The sequence below is a fragment of the Urocitellus parryii genome, chromosome 9 (genome assembly GCF_045843805.1).
Source record: "Urocitellus parryii isolate mUroPar1 chromosome 9, mUroPar1.hap1, whole genome shotgun sequence".
NCBI lineage: Eukaryota > Metazoa > Chordata > Mammalia > Rodentia > Sciuridae > Urocitellus > Urocitellus parryii.
In genome coordinates this window covers 12,949,333-12,967,799 of record NC_135539.1, presented here as the reverse complement: position 1 = coordinate 12,967,799, position 18,467 = coordinate 12,949,333, and the positions used below count along the sequence as shown (strand labels likewise).

The window sequence follows — 18,467 nt, the reverse complement described above, 5'->3', positions numbered from 1 at the left end:
GCCCTGACCCAGGAGGGGACTGAGAACCCAGGCCCCAGGCCCCACGGTCCTGAGGGAGGCTGGCCCTGGGCTGCGGGCTCTCTGCTGTCACTCAGGGTTCCCTCCAGCGGTGCAGAAAGGAGGGAGGAGGGAGGAGGAGGGGACTGGGGTCCACCCTGCCCGCCTGGGACAGTCCTGGCTGAGGAGCTCTGCTGCTCCACTCCAGCCGAAGCCACTCGCTGGGGCTCAGGATGCAGAGGTGGGGGCTGTGGGCCGCCGCCTCCCTGAGCCTCGTCTGTGCCCAGGCCTTTCCACAGACAGACGTCAACATCAGCCCAGGTGAGCCCAGGGGCAAGGGAGGGAGCAGGGGCCCAGGGGGACACTCAGAGGGACTTCAAGGTCCACCGTGGAGGCCTGGCTGCAGGCCTGTCTGGCCAGAGGAATGTCTGGGTGGGGTGGGGGAGTGGGTCGAGCCTCGGGAGAGCTCCCCTCCCCCACCAGGGCCATTCTGCCAGCCCAGACCTCTGCCTTCCTCGGTTTAAATCCACTTTTGCAGTTTACAGACCCTGCCACCCCAGCGAGTTTCTCCATCTCTCCAGGCCTCAGTTTGTTCTAGAAAATGGGGATGGCAAGGGGACCGTCTCAGGGCATTTTTGCCGGGGTCCCCCACCCCCATCATGATTGTGACAGCCACTCCCAGGGAGCTCTCAGACCTGCTGCTTTGCCACCACCGAGGTCGGACAGGCAGATGGGACATGGTTGTCCCTCTGGTGACCCTCTGGCAGCCTGGCCCCTTAGCACCCAGCACTGTAGGTTTTGTGGGATGTCCCCGGGTATCAGGACCCACCAGCCTCAAGTATGTGGCCTCCCAGTGTCCCATGAAGGGCCTCCGTGAGCGGGATTTCTCCCACTTTGCAAAAGTGAGGCCCGAGAGCCGACTCTGGGGACCCCCGTCTGCAGAAAAAGGGTCCCGTCTTCTGCAGTCCCCCCCGCTGGGCCTTTCTTTGTCTGACACCCCTCCAGATTCTCTCCCAACATTATTTAAAAGATATAATAATATCAGTAACAATGATGAAGATTCACACAGCCCTTTCTCTGTGCCAGAGACAGTTCTGAGCACTTTTTACATACAAATTTATTGTATTCATTTATTTATTTAACCCACACCCTGTGGCGGAGATACCTTTTAACCTTTATTAACGTGCATCTCGTAATGCAATCCCTACGTGGGGATCCTCATCAGGCCAATTATTGGGCTGTTTGAATATGGGTGCTAGGGTTGTTAGATAAAACACCAGGAAATAAATACCAGTAGGTTTCTTTTTTTATTAGTTATAAGTATATCCTAAATATTGCATGGGACACCCTTGTAAGAAAAATCCTTGGTTGTTGATCTGAAACCCACATCTAAGTCAGTCCCCCTTTTTTCTGTTTTGCTTTTGTGTCAAATCTGGTAAGAATGAGGGTCCTCGTGGTTCTGCAGGCAAACCTCAGGGGGGGCTTCCATTCTGCTCAAACCTGCTGGGTGTATTAGTGGGCTCCAGCTGGGCCAGGAAGACATCCCAGACTGGGATCTGAGACAACAGACACTATTTCCCACGGTCTGGAGACGGAAGGTCCAAGATCAAGGTCCTGGTGGATTTGGCTCTTATAATGCCACCACGGAGTGCCCCACTTTTATGACTTCAACTACCCGAACCACATCCCAAAGACCCCACCTCCCAGTGCCACCACATCATCACGCGGAGGCAGGGAGTCCACAAGAATGTTTTTTCCAACCCTGACCGTGGGTCTCGAGGGCTCACCCGTGTGATGGGTAAGGAGGACAGACGCTGGACAGGATATCCTGGAGGGCCCTGGTCTATCCCAGAGGGCCTGGGTTTCTTCCTCCTTGGTACACCGCCCATCATTCAGTGCAGAACTGGTGTCCGTCACTCACCCCCGGCTTCGCTCCCCACCCTGAACATACGCATTGATGCCCCAACGCAGCCCGGCTCCCAGGTTTTCTTTGGGGAACAGCCTCAGGCGCCTCTTGGGCCAGACCACAGGCTTCCCCCGCCCCCCAGCCTTTCCTCCCAACTTGCCCCGGATGACACTGTTGAAGTGGGTTAATGAATGGGAAGTGCTTTTAGGAGGGCCTGACATCCAGGGAGAGCCACACAAATATTTGCTATTATGATTCTTCAAACCAGAAAAAAAATGTCCTTTCCCTAGCCCCTGGGCCCAAGAACTCTCCAGGACACAGGAAATGAGAGCCAAGCGTTTGGGAACTCACTCGGGACCTGCTCTTGCAGGGTTTCTGGGGCGCAGATGGGAATTAGTCATGTTGGGTAGCCTCTTCCTCTCCCAGGAACCTGGCATCACACCTGGGCTCTGGGGAGGTTCTGGGGCCTGAGCTGCTTCTGCTGTAACGATACCTAGTGTTTACCAGGATACCCACTAGGAGCCAGACACTGTTAGGGTCTGGATGTGAGCTGTCCCCAAAAGCCCACATCTGAGACTATACAAGAAGGTGGAGAGGAGAAATGATGGGTCCTAGCCTTAACCTGACAGTGGATTAGTCCCTGGTGGGGCTAACTGAGTGGTAACTGGAGGCAGGCGGGTGTGGCTGGAGGAGGTGGGCATTGGGGGCGTGGCCTTGGGGGTCTCTATTTGTACCTGGTGAGTGGAGTCTCTCTCTGCTCCCTGATCCCCATGTGAGCTGCTTCCCTCTGCCACACTCTTCCGCCATGATGTCCAGCCTCACCTTGAGCCCTGAGGAATGGAGTCCACTGTCTATGGATTGAGATCTCTGAAAATGTGAGCCCCCAAAGAAAGTATTCCTTCTCTACAGTTGTTCTGGCCAGGCCTTAAAGTCATCGCAGCGAAAAAGCTGACTAAAACAGACACTCTCTCCCCTGGGACGTAGGCATTCCCGCCATGCCCATTTTACAGATGAAGAAATTGAGGGGCGAGAAGCCAAGTTTTCAATGAGACTCATCTAACTCCAGAGTCTCAGCTCTTAAAGTGGAGCACAGAGTCCCAGAAGCTGGATGTACCTCTCTCCTAGAGAGTAGACCGGATCCTGGAGTGTACCTTGGACACTCTGGCCCATTCCACTCCTCCTCTATGGTCCCAGGTACTCTACATATTTGTAGAATACTTAGTATATGATGATTTTTTTGCCCTGTATGTTCCTCCCTGTGAGCAACTCAGAGGCACACATTTCAAGTCATATGGGCACTCAGGAAATGTGGATTTATTTGCTTAATTAAATAATTGTTAAATTTGGTGTTTGATTCCTGGTCATCTCTCAGCCACTGTAGAAAATGGATTCCAGGACCCCCATGGGTCCCCAAATCCTTGCATGCTTGGTTCCCTTACATAAAATGGCATAGTATATTGCATATAACCTAAGCACAGTCTTCTCTTCATTTTCAAGTATCTCTAGATTATTTATAATGCCCAGTCCTGAGTAAATGCTCCGTAAAAGGTGATATTGTATCGTTTATAGAATAGCAAGAAAAATGTCTGTGCATGCAGAACCGACACAAGGTTTCTTCCCCAGATACTTTTTATCCACAATTGATTAAATCCATGCATGCAGAACCTACAAATGTGGATGGTCCGCTGTATTGATTTTCTAAATGAGAACACCGAGGCCAAGAAAAAGAACCTTCTAGAAGTGTCTGAATCTATCGGACCAAGTCTCAACCCTGGGCTTCTCACCACTGGCCAGCCCAGGGAGCAAGTGACAACCTCTCTGAGCCTCAGCATCCTCCACTGTAAAATGGGAAGGACAGGGTCCCCTCCTAGGGTTGGTGTCAAGGAGCGAGCACCCTGACAATAGCTAGAGCGATGTGGGGGACTGTGCAGTCCTTGATCCCCTGGGCCTGGTCCTCCAGAGCAGCCCAGAGAGGGGAGGGGTCTGCAGGGCAGCCAGCCAGCAGCAGGGCAGCACAGGACTCTGGGCCCTCCGGCACCACCTTCCTGGAGTCTGGGGGCCTCTAAGTGGATGGGGCAGGCAAATGTGGCCCCCAGAATCTCCCCGCCTCCTTTCCTGGCTGGGCCCCAGGGCCGATCTGGGCAGGAGGCAGCAGAGTGGTGCGTTTGTGGGCAGCTGGACGGGGGCCAGGGGAGCCGGCAGCCAGATTGAGTAGGAAAGTGACAATTTATTCTTTTAAAAAGAGAGAGGGGGTGGGGGGGAGAGCCCCGGATTGCACAAGCTCAGAGTCCCCAAAGGCATTGACGCCCACCCCAAAGGGGAGACCTTGGGACCTCCGGTGCTCCTGATGGAAGTGAAAGACCATGCCATTCGGCCTCTTGGTTTCCAAAGCAACAAGCCTCTTGGGGCATCCCTCGCTGCCTCCTACCCCCGCACTCGCCCCCGTCCTCCCCAGCCTCCTCTCTGACCTCCTTGCCTCTCATGTTCCCAGCCAGAATAAACCACTTCAATTCTCCAAGCACCCATCGTCCCCGCACCTCCAGCCCCTGGAGCATGGCATGCTCTCCTCCTGGAACATTCTTTCTCTGACTCTTACCCTCTTTCAAATCTTAGTGGAGACAACACCTCCTCCAGGAAGCCTCCCACATGGCCCAAATCCAATCTATGTGCCACCTTTAGGTGCTCCGGTGACAGTCCCCTGGATTTCCCCCACCCAGCAAGGTGGTGCCCTGTCCCTAATCACCTGTAGGCTGTTTGACAATAAGGACAAGGCAGCCACCAGTTCTGACCAGGAAAGGGACTGCTCCCTCAAGGTTTTGCCCATGTGACACACATCTGCCAGTTACTTTCGAATGACATCTTTATTTCTACATTCATTTTTCTTGATCTTGTTCTCCATAGACTGTGGGACCTAGGAGGTCAGAAGCCACACCAGCTTGTAGCCAGCTGCCTGAGACCAAGTAGATGCTCAAAAGCACTCGATGAATGAATGAAGGAATGAATGAAGGTCCAGGTCATCCATAGGGAAGCAAAAGGAAATGGATTGATATGCAGCAGACAGCCTGACTTTAAAATAGCAGCTCTGCCAATTAGAAGCTGTGTGACCGTGGGCAAGTTAGTCAGCCTCTCTGTGCTTTGGTTTCTTGGAGTGATAGTGGCACCGACCTGGTAGGATGTGTGACGATGAAATGACCTGATAGAGTAAAAGCACAGTGCCTGGAACGAGGTAAATGCTCAGCAAGGATTGGCCCTGGTCATTGTATTTCCATCACAGCCTGGAGGTCAAGCGATAAAGCTAAGGACATCCCTTCCCAAGTCAGATAGCAGAGGCTGATCTGGAAACAGGTTCAAGGAAGACCTGTCGCGGTTTCTAAATTGCCAGAAGTCCAGGGGCACAGGGACACCAGGCAGACAACGGTTAATTTTTATTCCAGCGCAGCCCCGGGCTCCTTTTTGCCTCCCAATTAAAGGCCTTTGCCTGCCCAGGTGGAAAGGGGAGGATTTGAGCAGTGACCTGTCAAAGCCCCATTTTCTGGTAGGTTTCACCCCAGGAATCCAGGACCCTCATTTGCTTGGTGGAGAAAAATGAAAAGGAACAGAAACGGGGAGGCGGGGCGTCCACGGCCGGGTCAAGGGTGCTCCCCGCTGGGGGCGGGGCTTCCTTTTGATGCAGCATCCCCATCCCCCATCCCCCATCCCCCATTGCCTCCATCCTCCTATCCCCATCCCCCATTCCCCCATCCCCCCATCCCCCATCCCCCATTGCCCCCATCCTCCTATCCCCCATCCTCCATCCCCCATTCCCCCATCCCCCCATCCCCCATTCCCCCATCCCCCTATACCCCAGGCTCTCAGACCCAGGACCCTTCCCGCCCCCTCTTCCCAGCCAGCCCCCTGCCTTCCATCAGTCATTCATTCCCCTTTGCCGAGCCCTGTTCAGCCAGTGAGTGAGGGGAGGGAGGAAGGGCCAGGTGAGCAGGTCACCTGGAGCATCTTGCTCACCTGCGACCCGTGCCTGAGAGCCCGCGCTGCCAGTGAGCTCGGGGGGGTGCGGGGGGTGCTGAGGCTGCGGGCAGAGCCAGGCCCAGGGCGTGCGCAGGTCTGGCCAAGCAAGAGGGTCGCAAGGGGCCCTTCCCACGGGCAGAGGACGCCTGGAGGGTTTAGTTGAGGGTGAAGCTGTCCCCAGGGCTGGATCTAGAAGCTGAGCCAGGAGGGGGGAACCAGGAGGTGGTGGAGCGGGTCTTGGTGAAAGACCCAGGGACAGGAGGAACGAGGAAGGAGAGAAGAGAACCGGCAGGTTAGAGGGGCCTGGGGATGGGATGCAGCAGACGCCAAGGCCAACTGGACGCCAGGGAGTGAAGAGGGGTTAAGGGTGACCCCAGCAAACTCCCCGCAATGCTGGGACACTGACCCATTCCCACCGAGTCTTGCTGATTTTGTCTGTTCCCATTCAGTCCTCGCTGTGGTGTTTAATGCCCAGTGAAACTCAGAGGTAGGGTGAATGAATGGGGTGTCCTGGCTTGGATCTGGGAACAGAAAATAAACTAGTGAAATCTGAATAAAGTCTGTGGCTTAGATAATGATATGGCACCGTGTTAATTTCTCAGTCTTGACCACCGTCATGTGAGAGTTTAACACGGGGACACTGTTGAAGGGCATTTGGGAATGCCCCACACCATCTTTGCAATTTTTCCTGTCAATCTGTTTATTCCAGAATTTTAAAAGCTTATTTTTTAAAAAGTGAAGGAGGAAAAAAAAATAAAGAGGACAAAAATGATGGAGTCTTCCAGCTCAGACAAGAGAGTGAATTGGAGAACGCCAAAGAATTCTGTTTCACAATCATCCTTTTCAAGTTAGGCTGGGCCAGGTGTGGAGGTGCACACCTGGAATCCCAGCAACTGGGGAGGCTGAGGCAGGAGCCTCACAAGTTGCCCCGGTCTCAATATAAAAAAATAAAAAGGGCTGGGTAGAGCACCCTGTGTTCCAAATCTGTACTGCAGAAATAAAACTAAATATAAAGACAATAAAGTTAGGTTTATTGTCTGAGTGGCACCGTCTCCATGATTCAGGGGCTCCACACACACATGGGGATGGGTCAAGACCTAAAGAAGAAACAGAGAGAGATACTCCAAAGAGAATCTCTTGGAAGTTTGGAAATGGTGCTGCCTTGGGACTATTCATTCCAGAGTCACCCAAGTATCCGAGGGGTTGAAGCAAAGAGGTCCAAGGGAACCCTGCCGAGGATTATATAAATTACTTGGAAACAAAAGTCCTTGGCTATGAGGATTAGCAACAAGGGTGGCCTAGGATCGGACAGGCAGGTGCTGGGCAGGTATTTTTACCGTAAGGTTGTGGGGACCTTGGTGCAGAGCTGTGGTCCGGCGTCATCTTTAGTGATACATGCCTAAGCCGCCCTCCTTGGTCACCTCCTGGCAGCTTCTCAATCTCAGTTCTATGGACCGTTGGGGTCAGACTATCCCAAGGTGGGGAGCTGTTCACTGTAGGTGTTCAGCAGCACCCCTGGCCTCTACCCCTTAGGGGCCAGTAGGGCCACCCCCCCCCCAGCTGTGACAACCAACCATGTTTCCAGGCATTGTCTTCTGGGGGTTGAAATATCCCCTCGTTGAGAATCACTGCACAAGGGTGACCAACCATTCCAGTTTGCTAGGGCTTGCAAGGGTACCTGGGATCGGTGACTTTTGGCTTTAAAATTGGGACAGTCCTGGGCAGAGTGGAATGGATGGGCCACCCTATTTCCAACTCTATTATAGAATGACGCCAACTTTTTGTTGTGGTCCTGGAAATTGAACCCAGGGCCTCAGGCATGGTAGGTAAGTGCTCTGCCAGTGAGCTTCACCCCAAGCCTGATAATCTGGGTATTTAAGATTCCCAGGTACCTTCAGATGGGTGGGACTGGGGACCCGTGGTTTGATATTGTACTTCGCATTGATCATTCCAACCAATCTGGACAAACCTGGCCAAGTTCTCACCAATGAATGTCCTTGCCTATAAGTGACAGGTGGAAGGAGAATGGGAAGGATCTTCAGCTTCTCGTCCATGCTATGGGGGAAGCCGCTCCCTAAGTGGACCCCAGGGAGTGAGTCTGTTGAGTCTGTGTGGTAGGCAGTGCCCCAAAGTCCCCACAGGGAGCTCAGCCACACCCAGCGTTACTAGAGTCCTTAACCCTCTCAGCATATGCCACTAGGAGGTAAAGTCCTCCTAGTCCAATGCTATCCATTGAGAGAAGAGGAGACAGAGACCCAGAGACAGGGAGGGACAGGCTGAAGACTCTGGCCATGCCAAACAGAGCTCCGGCCCCCTTAACCCTGCAGAAAAAGAATTAAGAGCAAATTCTAAAATCACCTGGCTCCATTTTTGATCCTGACACCTGCAGAAAGACTGTTGGCCAAGATTGACCAAGAGGGTGGGGTTCACCAGGACCAAGGGGCACAGCTGCTGGAGTGCGGGAGGGGACAGCCTGGGTCCCTGAGAAAGCCCAGCGGCTCTGACCAGTCCTGGGAAGGATGGCCTGGAACCCGCCTGCTTAGCTAGCTCTCTTGATTAAAGTGGCTGTCCCTTTCTGTCCCCAGAGAAAGCACCCAGAGGCACCGACTCGCCTAGACACACACGCTTTTGGTTTTGCATTTGATCTCAGCAATTTCCAAGAGCCTTGCAGCTAATCACTAACAAGCATGCTATCAAGGAGCAATCTGTATATGCCCGCCGGCACCTCCACGAATTTATTTAGCCCAATCAATAGCCTCAATAAAATGAACCATTCTGGGCCCTGTTGATTTCCCTCGGTGAAGCGTGATGCACACTTTTCAAACAAAGGCTTTGGAGTGGAGAGGGCAGAGTTCAGGTCCCTGCTCTGCCACTTAGTTCCAGGATGACTCCAGGATCGAGGCCCCCATTCCCTGGGTGTGCTGAGCCCGTCATAGATGCTCAGTGAATGTCACCCACTGCTTGAGGACTCCATCAGCGTGGCTCGACACTGTCGTGGCTTGCAGGCAGATTCCACCTGGCTGGATAGGAGGGACCCCAGGGGTCATCTAGTTGGACAGCCGAGAAGAAAAGGAATGTTCTAGAGTCTCACGGCAACTCGGGTACAGAGCTGGACTCTGGTTGGGCAGCCCAGGCTGACAAACCCCCCCACTTGTCTGGGCTCCCTGCGCGCCCTTGAAAATGAGCCCTCCATCCCAGGGAGGGGAAGATTCCCGGCCTGTCTGCCTCTCCCAGGCAGTCCCCTGGAGTGGTGATTTCCAGGAAAAAAAAAAAAAAAAAACTCTCCTAAAAGTTTCCCAAGGGGCTGAGACTCGAGAGAGCATTATTATCTCCAACGTGGGTCCCTTCTGTGTGGCTCTGCCGTGTTACCAGCAAATTCTGAAACCCCGGTCACTTAATGGGCAGAGGATATAAATAGCCCTTAGCTGTGGCTGCCGATAAACACGGGGAGATGTGCACCCTCACCAGGGAACCCAGAACTGCAGGTCGAAGCAAGATTCTTTTTGCTTATAAAATTTGCAAAGATTGCCATGAAAATAATGACCCCGGGCTCTGGTCGGGACAGAGGGAGACGAGTCCTCGCAGACGTGGCCTGTGGTCGTATGAATTTGCTTTCAGGAGGCAATTTAGCAAATTGTATCAAAGCCTTCCAGATCTCTCAGAAAATCATCAGGAAAAAGCTTTATGCACAAGGCTGCTCGCCGTGGTGATGTTGTAATCGTTTTTTTTTTTTTTTTTAAAGGAAGAAATCTAATTATCCCCATATGAGAGGATCATTAAATAAACTCTAGAAGGGCCACTCGGGAGAGCATCTAAGAGCTATTTAATGTTTACAAGAAGGTATCCTGATGGGGGAAATGCTGATACTCCTTAATTTTTAGAAAACAGAATCCTGTCCTATATCCACAGGATCACAATTGCATGAGAAACTATCACTGTGTACGAACACAGCAGAATGGAAATGTGCCCAAGAATCCACTTTTTCCAAGTTTGAGAGTGATACGTTACTTTTAAAAATTTCTTGTTTTAGTTGTAGATGGACACAGTACCTTTGTGGTATTTATTTATTTTCATGTGCTGCTGAGGATCGAACTCGATGCCTCACACGTGCTAAGCAAGAGCTCTACCACTGAGCCCCAGCCCCAGCCCCATAAGTTACTCTTATTATTTTGAAAAATTTAGGCATGCATGGAAAGCCACTCAGCTCGTAGCAGCCAGGAAGCAGCAAAAGAGCAGTAAGTTCTCCATCCCCAATGACCCACTTCCTCCAGCCATGCCCCACCTGCCTACAGGTACCACCCAGGAATCCCTTCCAATTAATAATCCATCAAGTGGATTAATCCACTGATGAGGTTACAGATCTCATGGTCCAGTCATTTCCCCTCTGAGCATTCCTGCATTGCCTGACACATGAACTTCTGGGGGTACCTCATATCCAAACCATCACAGGCAGACACCCACATCTATCATGACGGGACACCTGTTATTTCCATTCTTGAAAAAATACGTAATAAATCATGGAAGCAACTTGAGCTCCACCAACCTTTCTTCTGGTCCATTTTCTCTCTGTCCCCAGCCCTGCCAGAGCTGCCTCAGACGTCCCTGTGTCCTCTGTTCTGGATGGAGTTCAAAGGCCACTGCTATCGATTCTTTCCTCTCAATAAGACCTGGGCCGAGGCTGACCTCCACTGTTCCGAGTTCTCCATCGGCAGGAAATCTGCCAAACTGGCCTCCATCCATAGGTGAGTGGACCCCACCTCCCATGGCTCGGTCCAACCCAGGTCCCCATGGGAAAGGGAGTGGAGGATAGTGTCTCATCATTAAAGCTACTCTTTATCCAGCCCAATTCATCCTTGGCTGTCGAGGGCAAAGCATTTAGCTGCAGTAGCCAAGAGCACATTGGAAGACCTCTCTTTATAAATGCCCACCTTGTGCACTCTGCTCTGCTGTGGATCACGGGCCAGAGACGCCCCTGACATAATACACGTATAAAGAACACGATGCACACGGACCACAGGGAATCAGAGCTGGCTTTTATTGGACATGGGTAAATGTACCTCATCACGTGGTGACTCCCTCATTTTAGGTAGATATTCTCATCTTACAGAAAAGGAACCCAGAAAGGAAACTGACTCGTGCCAAGTTGCAAAGCTGTGAAGTGTGGAACTGGGTTATGTTTTGTTTTTAGGGGGTTTGAGTGGGGGGGTGGGGGCGCGCTGTTGTCATTTCATTTGGTTTGGGATTTTATGGTGCTGGGGATGGAACCCAGAGCCTGGTGCATGCTCAGCCCCCATTCTACCATTGAGCCACAGCCCTGACCCCAGGGGCTGGATTTGGACCTCAGCTGCATTCCATCCCTCACCCACCAAGGCCTCCCTCCCTGTGTCTCCCAGGCCCCAGACACACTGGCCACCTGGTCCTCCAGCCTGGTCCAGCCCTCCCAGTTCTCCTCTCCTCTGCTGGGGAGCCCTTCCCTCCCTCCCTCCTCCTGCAGGTCAAACACCCCCTCCCCCCCGGGGTATCTCTAGCAACACCCCTTCACTAGAGCCACCTCTGACTCCCGGCCCCTAGTCCCATTCATTACTCACCCCCCCCCCCAAGCACGACGTCTCTCTGCACAGTTCAACCACAGCTTTCGGAGCTGACCTCCAGCAGCAGGTCTGTGAGTTTTTCAGAGCAGGTGCAACAGGTCCCTTGGCTCTCAAACTACAAACTCTCCATCTGGCCTCTGTTCTTCATCGATCTCAGAGACTTGACGTTAGAAAGAGCGTTGGCGGGTTCCACTTAGACGCTGTTGGTGGGACTGTAAATTAGTACCACCACTACGGAGAACGGAGGTTACTCCAGAGGCCCGGCCTGGGACCACCATGGGACCCAACCACACCACTCCTTGCTCTCTATCCAAAAGGAGTCAAGTCATCATACGTTAGAGACGCACGCATGCCCAAGGTGACAGCAGCGCAGTTCACAAAGCCAAGTTACGCCACCAGACGAGGCACCCACCAGCAGATCAATGGATAAAGGAAACCTAGACTGTAGACAAAAGGGAGTTTTAGGGCTGGGGATGTGGCTCAAGCGGTATTGCACTCGCCTGGCATGCCTGCGGCCCGGGTTCGATCCTCAGCACCACATACCAACAAAGATGTTGTGTCCGCCGAAAACTGAAAAATAAATATTGAAATTTAAAAAAAAAGGGGGGGGGAGTTTTACTCGACCATAAAGAAGAATGGAACTATGTGGTTTTCAGTTCAATGAATGAAACTGGAAAACATCAGGTTAAGGGAAATAAATCAGACACATAAAGTCCAGGGTCACATATTTTCTCTCATATGTGGAAGCTAGAGAGGAAAAGGGGAAAAGGGGACCTCATGAAAATAGAAGGGAGACACAATAGAGGAAGAGGACCAGGGGGCAGGCAGGAGGGGTGGGAAGGGGAGATGCTGAGCAATGAATCTGAATTATGAGCATGTATGAATATATCACAATGAATTCCACTATTTTGTATAATAATAATGTACCAAGAAAGGGCATTGTTTCCTTATGTCTTGGGGTCACTGTGTTTTGTTAATGGAGAAGCCATCCTTAGTTTCCAAATGACTCTTGAACCACTGTCTTAGTTCATGTTGTGCTGCTATAACAAAATACCTGAGCCTGGGTCATTTATAATGAACTGTTCTCACAATTCTGGAGGCTGGGAAGTCCGAGAGCAAGGCACCAGTGTCTGGTAAGTGCTCTTGTGCTAGGTCATCCCTGGGTGGATGTCAGAAGGGGAGGGAGTACAGAAGACACAGGAAATTAGGCCCATCAGCTTGGCTCGTCACTGTAGTGGCTTGCAGGCAGATTCCACACTGACCTTTAAAAGTCGTGGGTCTCTAGAAAGTTGATACTCCATCTAAAGTTCTCACGCCGGGCTTGCCCAACTCACAGGCTCCATACAGGAAACTGCTGTCATTTTCGTTTATAATCGTTCTAGGGACCTCCGAGAGATTTTATTTCCTTAGCATTCCCATGTCAGGCCATCTTCCCAAAGGATGCAAGGAGTCTTACCTCCCTCTCCTCGCCGGTTCCAATAGTGTCCGCTCAGCAACTCCTGGAGGGCCGTGTTCAGGATTCTGAGAGCTGCTAACCTAGAACGGATTAGCAATGTCTTCCACAAACACAGAACTAAAAAGAGGACACACGTGCACTTTTAGGTGTCACCAACGCCTCAAGCCAAAGGAAATATCTTCATGGTGGACGTTCTAGGCGAGATGGCCGCCCTTAGAGAGCCGTCACTTGGAAGAAGCTAACCAGAGCCCATAGACCTTGTGGCCACAGGGGGTCCCTCAACAGGATTCTGTTTCAAGCAACTTCTTGGTGAGGTGTTGGCTCTAGGGATGATGATGATTGTTTTATAATGACTTATTGGATGATAATGGGAATCATTTATTCGGTCGGATCTGCCTGCCTGGGTCTGTAAACACTTTGAGGGACGTGTACCGATGCTCAGCCACTTCTGCTCACCTCCTTCACTCACCCTTCTAACTTGTGCAAATGACCATCAGTGGGCTCGCTGATATCCGGGGAACTGGGAGAGTTCCCAAGTTTCATGTCCACTCCTGGCTTCGACCCAAGGAGGAAGGGCGGTGGGGAAAACCGGGCCTCTCCCACACCTCCCTCCTTCATTGATATCCTCTACGAACTTTGCCTTCTAAGTGGCCAAACTTGGTCCTGTGGCCATTGCTGGCTGCAAAGGAGGCTGGGAAAATGAAATGTGACTTCCTAAAGGGATTAGGAGTGGCTGTGGGGTGTTCAGCCAGGGATGTCTGCCCCAGTTCCTGCCTTGTGTCGGGATGTGTATAAAACCAAGAGAGACCTGGCGTGAATCAGCGCTCGAGTCTCTACGTGCCTGTTTGTGGCCTGTCCTTTCTCTCTGTCCAGCCATCTCTCCGTCCTTCCATCCTTCTACCTATCCATTCACCCACCCATGCTTCCGCCCACCCACCCATCTCTATTTCTTTTTTCTTCTTGGCATCAATTTCTTTTTCGGGAGTGAACTATTTGGTAAGCTCTTTGAAACAGAGGCTGGGAAGGCCCCAGGGAGACACGGATGCCTTTTAAGGAAGCTGGGCTGTTTTCAGTGCAGGGACTGGTTTTGCTGAGTGGGCTCTGTGCAAATTCTAGCCTAGAGATGAACTGCCCAGGGAAACAGAAAAGAATCTGGAGATGATATGTGGGGGGAAAAATCTTTTTTTTCTGAGCCTGGGTCTCCCTCTGTTGCCCAGGCTGGCCTCCAACGCTGGCCTCGAGTGATCCATCCTCCTGCCTTAGCTTCTAGAATAAAAGCCCATCTTGCTGCCCCTGGTTCGTGTGGGAATAGAGGAGAAGAGAGAGGGCGCTATACACACCGCAGTGTAAGGACCGCCTTTGAGAGGGGACAAAAGTGGCCAGTGGAGATTTCAATAAGGTACTTTATGTGCACATGCAATCCCCCGGGATTGAACCCAGGGGCGCTCAACCACGGAGCCCCATCCCCAGCCCTTTTTTTTTATATATTTTATTTAGAGACAGGGTCTCGCTGAGTTGCTGAGGGCCTCACTGAGTTGCCGAGGCTGGCTTTGAACTTGTGACCCTCCCGCCTCAGCCTCCTGATTGCTGGGATGACAGGCGTGCTCTGTGCACCCCCCACCTTCAGTGTTGCTTTTAACGTACACACCCCCACCCCCCGCTGTCTGCTAGCGTTTCTCAAATGGATTTAAATTTTTAGAAGAAAAGCCGACCACCTACGGGCCACCTGATTAAGAAATCGGGCTTCTTTGGTGCAGAGAATCCAGCGAGCGCCGCCTTCGCTTTTCCCCTCCACCCCCAGAGCCCAGGTAGGACTCACGCGCCCGCGTTTCTCACCCTCACAGCTGGGAGGAGAACGTCTTTGTGTACGACCTGGCCAACAGCTGTGTGCCCGGCATCCCCACGGACATCTGGACGGGCCTCCACGATCATCGACAGGTGAGAGGGGCCAGCGGGCTCCCGGGGACTCTGACCGAGGCTCAATTTCATTTAGCAAACCCTCCCCCATGGGCCAGGCTCCTGCCATGTGACCCGGTGTAGAGGGAGACCAGACACCGCGAGGCCACAGGAAGGGGATCTGGCCGCACAGTCTGGTCAGAGAAGGCCTCTTGTTCGGACTTGCGTTCTTGGCACCAAGACATGAGAGGGTCCAGAGATGGTGGCGGGAAGATGGGTGACATATAAAGCAGGTGGCATAGGGGACAGCACTGTGGGCCTGAGACCCGTGGCTGCAGAGTGGAGGGGGAGGAGCTGCCACCACAGCCCAGTTCTGAGGTCTTGGCTAGGCCGGTGGGGAGTCCCCAACTGGGCCAGCGTTAGTCCCCCGGGCCTGCCGAGTCACTGTCTAGGAACAGCCTGGAGGAGTGTAGCCTTGGTGTGACTACAGGGCTGGGTCCCAAGGGGCAGGAGCCCACCCTCAGCTCCAGCAAGATGGTGACCACCCAGGGGCCGGAGGCTGCAGCTGTCAATCATCTGCCTCCTGTAGCTGGGCTTTCTGCTGTGCACAGCCCGGGGCCACAGCAGCCTCTCTGAGCAAGAAACAATTCAGCCTGTGTTTAACAGAGCAGTCGGAGCCCGCCAGAGGCAGAGAATTCCAGGTAGAGGGGACAGCATGGGCCAAGGTCCTGAGGCAGGAGAGCTGACCAACCTTCAAGGTTGTTAAAGAAGATGACTGTGGCTGGAGGGTGGAGAGCCGGGTGGGGCAGGGTGGGCAGAGTGAAGGAGGGAAATAAGGCTGATGAGGTGACTCGGCTGCATCCCCTGCCTGGGATGGTCACCACAGACCCCACCTGAGATCCATCCCAGGCTTTCCCTGGGGGCTGTGGGGGGCTGTTCTTGCCCTGCCTTGGAGCTCAATGGGGAACCGAGTTCCCGGTTCAGCTCCTGACTTTTATTGTGGTGGGTAGATCTTCACCCACCTGAGCTGGAACTTACTGGTTGGTAGGAGACGCTGGGTTTTTAAAAAACTTCTCTTAGCCTCAGTTTTTCTGTCTGTGAAATGGAGATAATAGTGTCTTGTTTTATAAAGTAAAGGAGTTAATGTATGTGAAAGGCTTAGCATGGTATTTGGCACAGCTCAGGAGCCCATGAAGGATGGGGGGAATTGCTTCAAAATAGCCGAAGAAGCAGCGGGGCTGGAATTAGTATAAATATATATTTGGGGGGTGGGGGTGGTACTGGGGATTGAACTCAGGGGCACTCGACCACTGAGCCCCATCCCCAGCCCTATTCTGTATTTTATTTAGAGACAGGGTCTCACTGAGCTGCTTAGGGCCTTGCTTTTGCTGAGGCTGGCTTTGAACTTGAGATCCTCCTGCCTCAGCCTCCGGAGCTGCTGGTAATACAGGCATGGGCCACCACGTCCAACAGAATTAATCTGGATTAATCAGAATTAATCTGTCAGGAACCTATATAGAAGTTCTAACTTTAAAAAAAAAACCTAAAATTTCTATTTATAATAGCAACATTAAAGTTAGATGATAATTACATTAAATTGGAGTTCAAGGAACTTGTAAGTCCTGATAATCATAACAAACAATACAGCATAAAGGATTGTGGGTTTATTTTTTCTCTTTGCTTTTCATGGCTGGGTTGAGCTCTGTGTTAAGCTCTTCACATCCCTGAGTCCATTCAACCCTCACAACCACTCTCTGGAGGTAGTAGCTCCATTCTAGAGGTGCGGAAATGGAGACTCAGAGAGGTTGATTAACTTGTCCAGGTCACAGAGCTAGAAAGTGGATAGGGGAAACGCCAACTGCACCTGGAGCTTCAACCCCTCTCTCTCCCCCCACCACATCCCAGGAATAACACACAATCTCCATGACCTAGAACGAGCTCCATGATCATCGGTGTTGGTGGGGGTGAGTTTTCTAAAAAGCTGAATGGGTGGAGAAAGGGCTCCTGTTCCTCCACACGGCACAGCCGTCTTTGTTTCCACAGTTAATTTGCACATTTATTGCAGCATCAGTCAGATTCCCAACAGGACTTTTCCTACAATCAGACAGAGTAGTTCCACACCAGGAAAAAATAACGATGCAGACTCTCTGGACACACAGAGACGCGGGAGGGCCTGCCACCCGCGAGTCCCTCCCGTTGGGGTCCTGGGCACTGGAGCCTCGTGGGCAGAGCTGGGACTGAACCCCAGGGCTGCTGCCTCGTCCCCTGTGGGCAGCAGGTGACCCCCGAGGCTCACTGCGCTAGCCACGGTGGCGGCGATGGACTGCAGGAGCACCCCATGAGAAGCGAGGGCTTCTCTGCAGAGATGGAGGGGGAAGGTGCTGGAGTGCTCCCCCAGCTGAGCTGGACAGACCCTGACGGCCCTCTCCTTGCCTGGCTCCCTCCCTCCCCGGGCCCCAGGAAGGGCAGTTTGAGTGGACGGACAACTCCTCCTACGACTACAGCTACTGGGACGGCAGCCAGCCGGATGACGGGGTCCACGCGCGGCCGGAGGAGGAGGACTGTGTGCAGATGTGGTACCGGCCGGCCAGCGGTGGGTGGCCCCCAGACCCACAGAGGCGCTGGGGAGGGGCCCGCGGCGGGAGGTGGGTTGGGGAGAGCTGGCAATTTTTCAGCACCTTGGAGAGCGATCCGAGGTCCCCGGGTGCCAGGGGCAGGGCCACTCTGGGACTAATGATACTTCACCAGGTTGACATGAAGGAACAGGAAGAGGCTCTATGGAAGTGGCTGTCAGGGTGGGTGTGCACTGTTAGAAATCACCCTCACCATCGACAGCACTGTCACTCTCCATACCAATCTCAAGAAATGAGAACTGTTCATGTTCCCGCTTTGCAGATGAGGAAACTGAGGGTCAGAGAAAGTGAGCAACTTCTTTGAGGTCACACAATAAGCAAGTCATGGAGCTAGATTTCAAGCCAAGATCTCCAGATCTCCAGACCCAAGCCTTTAACCTCTCTCTCTTCTTTTCCTGACCAGAGGAGAGTAGGATGGAATAGCAACTTATTATCCTGAGAGCTGGCCAAGGCTCTGAATGAAGTGTGTCCTTCCCGTCCCTGGTGGCAAACCAAGACCAACCTTATGAGGGAATAAGATCAGCAAGGAAGGGCCACCAGTGTAGAGGCGAGGCCTACCAGAGAGGAGGGCTCTTACTCCAGTGGGGTGGTGAGGTGACTTTTATTGTGGTGGGTGGATCTTCACCCAGATGCTCTGCTTCTCCTCCATCACAGCTCTGAGGTCATGGAATGATAACGCCTGCAGCCGGAAGTTCCCTTTTGTCTGCAAGATCCCACCTCTGAGCGTTAACTGATGCACCCTTGGCCCCAGCATCACCGAGTAGCTGTACCTACTATAAAGCTGAAGCTGAGTAGATGCAAAATGCCACCAGAGGTAAATCTTATAGACGAGATTTCTAACAGACAAGACTTAATTATTCAGGGTGGCCACTTGGCCAAGTGACAGAGACCCAAATGGAACCAGCTCAAGAAACAAAAAGCGGTGGTGAATGGACTGGTGCAAGCCCAGGGATGGGTCTGGATTCAGGCTGGAATCTCATTGG

General features: G+C 52.5%; 1 protein-coding gene across 1 annotated transcript; it reads left to right on the top strand.

Annotated features, from left to right (window-relative positions):
- Positions 1 to 230: 230 nt before the first annotated feature.
- On the top strand, positions 231 to 18,218 carry Clec19a (C-type lectin domain containing 19A). Its single transcript, XM_026402443.2, has 5 exons — positions 231 to 318; positions 10,485 to 10,650; positions 14,800 to 14,893; positions 17,312 to 17,444; positions 18,139 to 18,218. The coding sequence occupies exons 1-5, from the start codon at positions 231 to 233 to the stop codon at positions 18,216 to 18,218; spliced, it is 561 nt and encodes a 186-aa protein (XP_026258228.1).
- Positions 18,219 to 18,467: the final 249 nt, after the last annotated feature.